Source organism: Myotis davidii, unplaced genomic scaffold (genome assembly GCF_000327345.1).
Source record: "Myotis davidii unplaced genomic scaffold, ASM32734v1 scaffold471, whole genome shotgun sequence".
Lineage (NCBI taxonomy): Eukaryota > Metazoa > Chordata > Mammalia > Chiroptera > Vespertilionidae > Myotis > Myotis davidii.
This window is the reverse complement of record NW_006283354.1, coordinates 1494568-1503176: the sequence shown is the minus strand read 5'-3', so window position 1 is coordinate 1503176 and position 8609 is coordinate 1494568. Positions and strand designations below refer to the sequence as shown.

The window sequence follows — 8609 nt, the reverse complement described above, 5'->3', positions numbered from 1 at the left end:
TCCAGGCCTGCCGTGTTCGGCCTAGGGTGGGGAGTTGGGGGGTGGGCGGCAGCGAGATCCCCAGCTGCCGCCCATCCCAGCGCGGGATCCAGGCCTGCTGTGTGTGACCAGGGATATGGTGCAGGCACCGCAGGATCGGGCATGCCATCTGCCACCAGGGGAGTGGGCCTAAGCCAGCAGGTGGTTATCTCCCGAGGGGTCCCAGACTGTGAGAGGGCACAGGTTGGGCTGAGAAACACGCCCCCACACACACCAACACACCAGTGCACAAATTTTTGTGCACCGGGCTTCTAGTTTTAAATAAAAGAAGGAAAAAACTGGGTTTGTTCTATGATCAAATAAGTTTTGTAAATGTTGGATTGTACAGAGTTAAAACAGGTTTTTTTTCCTGCAAGACTCCTTTGTCTTTAATATGCTAGTGTATATTGTGATACTAGAAGAATGGGTTAAATGGCATTTTTAAAACTTATTTAACCACAAAACCCTTTCTGAAGACTCGTGTTCTCAGGTTCTAGAACAGGGGTGGGCAAACTTTTTGACTCAAGGGCCACAATGGGTTCTTAAACTGGACCGGAGGGCCGGAACAAAAGCATGGATGGAGTGTTTGTGTGAACTAATATAAATTCAAACTAAACATCATTACATAGAAGGGCACAGTCTTTTTTTTTTTAGTTTTATTCATTTCAAATGGGCCGGATTCGGCCCATGGGCCGTAGTTTGCCCACGGCTGTTCTAGAACATACTTTGGGAATATTTGCTTCTGTTATCCCAATGCTATTTTAAACACTTGATTTTAGTTTTCTCAGTTTATCTTTGTGTGTGTTTTTTTTACCACATTGTATAGTAAGATACATTTACAGAATAACCTTGTACATGCACACACAGTATATTTATAAAGAAGTCAAACAAAAGTTTTTTTGTTTTTTGTAAAATACATTTTATTGATTTTTCACAGAGAGGGAAGGAGAGGGATAGAGAGTTAGAAACGTCGATGAGAGAGAAACATCAATCAGCTGCCTCCTGCACACCTCCTATTAGAGATGTGCCCGCAACCAAGGTACATGCCCTTGGCTGGAATTGAACCTGGGACCTTTCAGTCCGCAGGCTGACGCTCTATCCACTGAGCCAAACCAGTCAGGGCAAACAAAAGTTTTATAATGTCTAACACATTCTGATATTTTTCATTCTATTTTATTTTTAAAATGCTGTTTGTGTGTATTGATTTCGTGATTCACTAATGGAAACGACTTTCATTTTAAAAACATTGATCTTGTAAGTAATTGCTTTATTTACTGCTAGCTCATGTTCCTTTTGGTTTTGAGGGACTGTGTCAAATTATAATTGGTAAATGGATCTCTGATTTTCATTGACTTTGAAGTTATATAATCCCAAATGGAGAAAACATGAATTCTCCTTTTTGGATTATATACATATTAGCAGTGCTCCAGCATTTCAGTATATTAAGTAGGAAGCTTTAGATTCTTCTAATCAGACCTGTTTCTTACACTACAGAGCTGTGTCAAGGACCTTGGACGTAGTCTTAAATCTCTTTAAATAAGCACATAGTTATACATAGACTATAAAAGTTCATTTTTTCTTTATTAGATTGCTGAACTGAAAAGAGGTGCTGAAATTATTGTTTGTACACCTGGTCGAATGATTGACATGTTAGCAGCTAACAGTGGTAAGTCGGGTATTTTTTTCTCTTTTCTCCTTTTTGGATTATATACATTTTTGTTAAATCACAGCAGAAACAAGAAACCCTCAAAGGGTTTCTACATTTCTTCTTAAAGCTGTAATATCTTAAAATATGTATTGTAACAATCTTATTTTGTAAGTGTTCATAATATTTTTGCAATTTAAATGAAAATTTCTTTTCAAAACTAACTCCAGTCTTTTTAGCACTTAACATGGATTCTTAATCCACGTTTAGCTAACTTTCCTTTAAAAGGATGAGGGTCTATCTCTTTTTTCATTATAAAATTTAGATATTTTTTCTTCACAGGTGCTAGTTTTTTCTTACAATACTGGATCAATTAAGATATTGCAGCTTTAAGAAACTTTATCTTTTGTAAATACTGCATGTTTTTAGCTCAAATGTTGTGCTTTGTTCAATTATTCCCTGTCAAAACTGTTACTAAACTGTTGACATTATTTAACTTCTGTGGAGAAAGGCCCTTCAAGATTTATAGAACTGGGCTTCCGAGACTTAAACCATCAAAGGTAGGTAATCTAATGCTGTTCCCAACCTTACAAAATTACTTGGGGCTGCAAATGTTGGTATGGAATACTTAAACATTAGAAAGCATTTATTTGGGCTCATTTCTATTTTTTTGAAGAAAATACTTTCAAAGGTTTTTGTTGCAGTAGTTAGTATATAAATAATAGAATATTAAAACCCAAATAGCGCATGTTTCTAATAGCACTCTGCTTGAATTTCTGTGTCTATTTAATTCTAATGCTATATGAAGTTGACAAAGTGACATTGAAATTGTATAGCATATGAAAGTTTTTGGTTGGATGTTGAAATAATCCCTTGTTTTTTCTCAATGCTGCATTAAGTCTCCTCCTGAAATTCATCTTGATTAATTTTACCTTTTTCCCTTATCTATCCTTTCAGTTTATATTTAATAACTGTTTGCCAGGTGATTGATTCCACAATTGATAGAAGTGCTTGTGTTAATTGTTTAGAAAGGGCTTCCTCTGTATGTATGTAATTTTTACTATCTAAGAAGCCTGTCACATTTCTTTAAACCTGTGGGAGCATGTAATAAAATTGGATTTTTTATGTATATATTAAAAAATGTATCCATGTAATACGTTTGGTATTTAGTTTTCATGTAATGTGATAGCTACCTAATGGTGTTGCATAGCTTCTCATGAGTGTTTTGACATTCCCATTAGAAGTTTCTGACTAGATGGAAGTAGGTTATAAGGTCATATTAAGAGAGGTTTTCTGCATCTGAAATAGTTAGCACTGGCATTTGCTTTCCACACATACGCTGTAATCTCTAATATGTTTTTTCCTAGGTGATGCTGTCAGATAATGGCTGATGTGGCTCGATGCTTCATCTCAGTCTTAGTTTTATGATGTGTTTTGGAGAGGGCTGTTTTCTGAATTTTACAGGTTCTTCAGGCCCTATGATGGTATGCAAGAGAAGAGTTTGACAAATAAAGGGCCTCATATACCCATTGTCAGAAAGTATTTGCCATTAGTTAAGACATTGTAGACCAAAATTTCTTTTCACTGTTTAAAGATAACTAACTTACCCCTCTGGTTAAGTGAGGCATTTTAGTTCCCTTTACAGTTTTGTAATGTTCTTGGTAGCCATAAAATGAATTGTGACTGATTTTTAGTTTTCTTTTTGTCTTTTTTCAACCCCCCCTTATCTTAGGTCGGGTCACAAATCTTCGAAGAGTGACATATGTTGTTTTAGATGAAGCAGACAGAATGTTCGATATGGGTTTTGAACCACAGGTAATTATTAAATTCCGTAGTGTTTTGAACTGTAAATCATGTAACAACTATGAGAATGTAATTTTTGTAAGGTTTTAAAATATTCACATACATTTCTGCTATGTGGGTTGGGGACATATAAAATTGAAATAGGCATTTATGTTTTTAATTCTCTATAAAACTCATTCAGGAGGTATTCATGCAGGCTTTACTTAGCCATCTAAAACTGTAATTGGTAAAATTAGAATTGAAATGCTAATAAAAGAAACTTAAGCTTTCATATTTCATATTTTGTAGTTTTAATGTACTTCCAATACATTGCTTTAATTCATGCTTTTAATTACCTAATGATCTAGATAGCACATATTTAAATTCTCCGGTTGTAAAAACTGAGGCCCAAAACATTTGCCTAGCTTAGATTTTACCTGACACATGCTATTTGCTCAAATATAAATTTCAGTGCTATAAATTTAGAAAAATACATGTTAAAAGATGTTATAAAATTTTCTTAACAAGAAGAGTAATGTTTGCCCTAGCTAGTTCGGCTCAGTGAATAGAGTGTCGGCCTGCGGACTGAAGGGTCACAGATTTGATTACAGTCAAGGGCACATACCTGGTTGGGGTGCATGTAGGAGGCAACCAATTAATGTGTCTCTCTCACAGGGACGTTTCTCTCTCTGTTTCTCCCTCTCTCTCCCACTCTCTAAAAGTCAATGGAAAAATATCCTTGGGGAAGAATTAACAAAACAAAAAAAAGGGGGTGGGGGACAAGAAGAGCAACGTGAGTTGCCAAAATTTATTTATGAGAGAAACATCAAATTATTGTTCCACTTATTTATTAATTCATTGATTGATTCTTGTATGTGCGCCGAGGGTGGATCAAGCCCATAACTTCGGCGTATATGGAATGCTCTAACCAACCAGGCTGCCTGCCCAGCCAGGGCCAAAAAAGTTTTTTTAATCACAAACTGCAGTAATAGAAACAGGATTTAGGAAGGGATAAGATTAAAATTATATTCAGTCTTTTCAATTATTCATGTATTCTCCAAAAATGTATTGCCTGTTATATGATAAGTATGTAGTGTGTTTAGAATTACGGACCACATTCTAAATGAGATATAGAGGTGTGCAAAAGTGAGTAAACAGGATATGGTAACATTTGAGCCATGTGAAAAATAGTTAAAAGGGTGAGGAAATTTAGCTTGGAGTAGAGAACCTTATAGCATTCTTTACAGCATTTTTTTTTTTTTGCAAGGGAAGGATAGTAAAGACCTCTGGACAACCAGTATTTAACTTAGTGGTTCTCAACCTTCTGGCCCTTTAAATACAGTTCCTCATGTTGTGACCCAACCATAAAATTATTTTTGTTGCTACTTCATAACTGTAATGTTGCTACTATTATGAATCGTAATGTAAATATCTGATATGCAGGATGGTCTTAGGCGACCCCTGTGAAAGGGTTGTTCGACCGCCAAAGGGGTCGCGACCCACAGGTTGAGAACCGCTGCTTTAACTGAAAGCACTGGCATGTGGGTGCAGAATATTCAGATTGGGCAGGAGTGAAGCCAGGGAGACCTGTTAGGAGACAGTTGAAATAATCCAGATGAGCGGTGGTTGAGGTTTGGGCCAGGAATTTAGGATTTATGTTGTAAATGCAAGTGCCTTTTCTATGACTGTCCCTTTCTCAGATTCTCTTTGATTAGAATGAAAATGTGATCCTAAAGTTTTTTATATTCTTGTCATGACCTTCACCCTTCCTAATTTCTAACCTCTCACCACTACCTACCTTGAAACTATCATGTGTGTGTGTGTTTTTAATTAAAAAAAAATTGTTTTGTTTGTTTTTTGTTAATCCTCACCCAGTGATATTTTTTCCCATTAATTTTTAGAGACACTGGAAGGGAAGGGAGGGTGGGGAGACACATTGATTGATTGCCTCGTGCACTCTGACTGAGGTCCAGGAATGAACCTGCAACCGAGGTACATGCCCTTGACTGGGAATCGAACCTGAGACCCTTCTGTGTCTGGGCCAGTGCTCTAACCACTGAAAACACCATCCAGGGAAAAAATTCTTTTAATCTTCACCCAAGGATATGTTTATTGATTTTTAGAGAGGAAGGTAGAGGAGGGAGCAAGAGAAACACTGATAGGTGAGAGAAACATCCATTGGTTGCTTCCTGTACATACCCCGACCAGGGATCAAACCGGCAACCTGGTTATGTGTCCTAACTGGGAATTGAACCCGAGACCCTTTGGTACACAAGATGATGCTCCAACCTAATGAACCACATTGGCCAGGGCTTTTTTTATCTTAAATTATTTTTTAAAAATTAAAAAAAATACCTTTTTTATTGATTTCAGAGAGAAAGGGGAAGAGAGATAGAGATAGAAATATCAGTGGTGCAAGAGAATCTTTCTTTGATCAGCTGCCACCTGCACGGCCCCTACTGGGGATTGAGCCTGCAACCCAGATATGTGCCCTTGACTGGAATCGAACCCAGGACTCGTCAGTCCACAGTCCATCTGCTGAGCCAAACCAGCTAGGGCCATTTCTGTTTTTTCTTTCTTGCTTATACTAGTCATTACCAGAATCCTAGGACTTCTTGATTCCTCCAATGCTCTATAGACACTGAGGCAAGTGTTGCCTGGATCCCATCCACTCAACAATTTGTTCATTTTCATTGTTCTATTTCATTCTGTAATTTTTATCACCATTTGACATGTAATATATTTATCTGTCTACCTTATTAGAATATAAGCTAATTAGAATATAAGCTAATATGAAGACAAGTGTTTGCCTCTTTTCATTGCCTATTCAAACACTTAGAAAATGCCTGGCACATAATGGTTGCTCAGTAAAAATGTGTTGAATAAATGAAGGTAAATAGTAATACTAAATGGAGAATGGTTACATCCTAGATACAGTTTGAAAATTGAGACTCTTGAATTTGTGGATGGATTGGTTGTGTGATGAGAAAGAAAGAGGGTAGTCAAAGATGGCTCCTAGGTTTTTGGCCTAAACATGTGGATGACTAGAATTGCCATTTCTTGAAAGCAGGAAATTATGAGAGGAACAAATTTTGGGGTAAAATCAGTTGTAGAATTCTAAGGTAACAAGTTTAGAATCACTGACTAGATGTTCTCAAAAATTCCTTCTAGCTGGTTTTTACATCATGATTTTTAGCGACTACCATATTGATTTATCTTTTCTCAGGTCATGCGTATTGTGGATAATGTCCGTCCTGACCGACAGACAGTTATGTTTTCAGCTACTTTCCCCAGAGCTATGGAGGCTTTGGCTCGCAGAATCCTGAGTAAGCCCATTGAAGTGCAGGTTGGAGGCAGGAGTGTGGTTTGCTCGGATGTGGAGCAGCAAGTGGTGGGTATAATCCTTATGAAACCCCCAGTCCCCTGGATGCTTAGGCAGTGTGTGATCCTTTTGGGATCACTGTTTGTGATGTAGTTAGAATATTCCTAAAAATAAATAGCAACATCAACTGCAGGCTTTTAATATGTTACCAGATACACTTGAATATGTGCTTTTCCATGGAACTGACTGTTTTATGATGCTCTTGTAGTTTCTTCCACCAGAGGTGGACTGGTAGGTGGGAATGTCACGTAGCTATCTTATTCTTTGGTTAATAGGATGTGAAGTTAAGAGGCAGAGAGAACAGATGATCATTTGTCCACATTTGCAAGCCTCTTATTCTTTGAAAATTAACAATTTTTTTGGTCTTACTGGTTTACTAATTCAAATCAAAATTTTTCTAATCCTTCCTAATGATTTAGGTGTTGTCATTTATCCTTTGCCACAAAACAAGTATTTTTGTTTATGAGATGTATTTATGTTTTTATTCCATTACTTTGGTACAATTTGGTGTTTTCAGATTGTGATTGAAGAAGAAAAGAAATTCTTGAAGTTACTTGAGCTTTTGGGCCATTATCAGGAATCTGGATCTGTCATTATATTTGTGGATAAGCAGGAACATGCCGATGGTCTTCTGAAAGATTTGATGAGAGCATCTTATCCTTGCATGTCTCTTCATGGAGGTAATGTTTAAGGAAATCTGTTAAGTACTTGGCCAAGTACTGTGCTGTGTTCTGAATGAAATTTTTACTTTGTACTCTTAATTTAAAACTAAATTTTATATCACCTATCTCAGTTTAATCACAACAGCACTGTCATTAATATTAATCCATTATCAAGATAAAATAATACGACAGACACTCCAGAAAACTGGGATCTTAAGCCAGCCAAGGGAATGACATTTCAATTTTTCATTTTTATTTTATTTTATTAGCTCTTTTTTTTGCTTTTTTCTTTGTTTCCCTTTTTTTGTTTGTTGCTCTTTTTTTGCTTTTTTCTTTGTTCTCCTTTTTTGTTAGTTGCTTTATTTTCTGTTTCTTTTCACACTATTTTTTCATCATTCAATTTTATTTTTATTTGTTATTTTCTATTTTTATACCATTTTTTTAAATCAATTTTTTTGTTACTATATTATTTTGTTCCCTTCCTGTCTCTTCTTATCCACTCATCCCTTTTCTACCTCTGCTATACTGAAGTGAGGTCCTCCCCATATTTATTCCATTCTTAACCTTGTTTCCTGTATATCAGCTCAGCCTTTACAGAGTCTGCCCCCACCCTCTTTACTGGGTGTTTGGTGTTTGTATTTGTTTGGTTTATCTATTGGTTCTGTGGTTTCTCCATATTCATATATATCTATATATCTATATATCTATATATTTATTCATTCTCCTTTTTCTTTTCTCACCTATCATTTTTCTTTTTCCTTTCTCTCTCTCTCTCTCTTAGATATTATTTGTACTCTGTTTTCTGTCCCCTAATTCTCTTTTCTCAGGTGGTCACTTATATTGGGGTTATCGGTGTCGTGAGTACATTCATGCTTTGTTCCCCTTAAGTCATGTCTTGTTAAGGTGAATTTTATCCTGTCTGGCTAAAGTGCTAGAGAGCAAGCCACATAACCAGACACCTGGAGAGGAGGAGTCATTAACGAACTTGTCAATTACACCCTAGACCCAGCTACAGAGGCAGGTAGACAGGCACAGCAAGGGAGCAAAAGAGGAGTGTGTGGTTGTGTGTGTCGGGTGTGTGTGTGTGTGTGTGTGTGTGTGTGTGTGTGTGTGTGTGAAT

The 8609-nt window shown here is 36.8% G+C and overlaps 1 protein-coding gene across 1 annotated transcript in view; it reads left to right on the top strand.

Moving 5' to 3' along the window:
- DDX46 (DEAD-box helicase 46) overlaps positions 1 to 8609 on the top strand; it is a 58525-nt gene that overhangs the window by 21605 nt on the left and 28311 nt on the right. Inside the window, exons 12-15 of the mRNA XM_015563399.1 lie at positions 1606 to 1684; positions 3396 to 3478; positions 6672 to 6836; positions 7345 to 7507. Coding sequence (XP_015418885.1) covers positions 1606 to 1684; positions 3396 to 3478; positions 6672 to 6836; positions 7345 to 7507 — 490 coding nt within the window. The remainder of the gene's footprint in view (positions 1 to 1605; positions 1685 to 3395; positions 3479 to 6671; positions 6837 to 7344; positions 7508 to 8609) is intronic.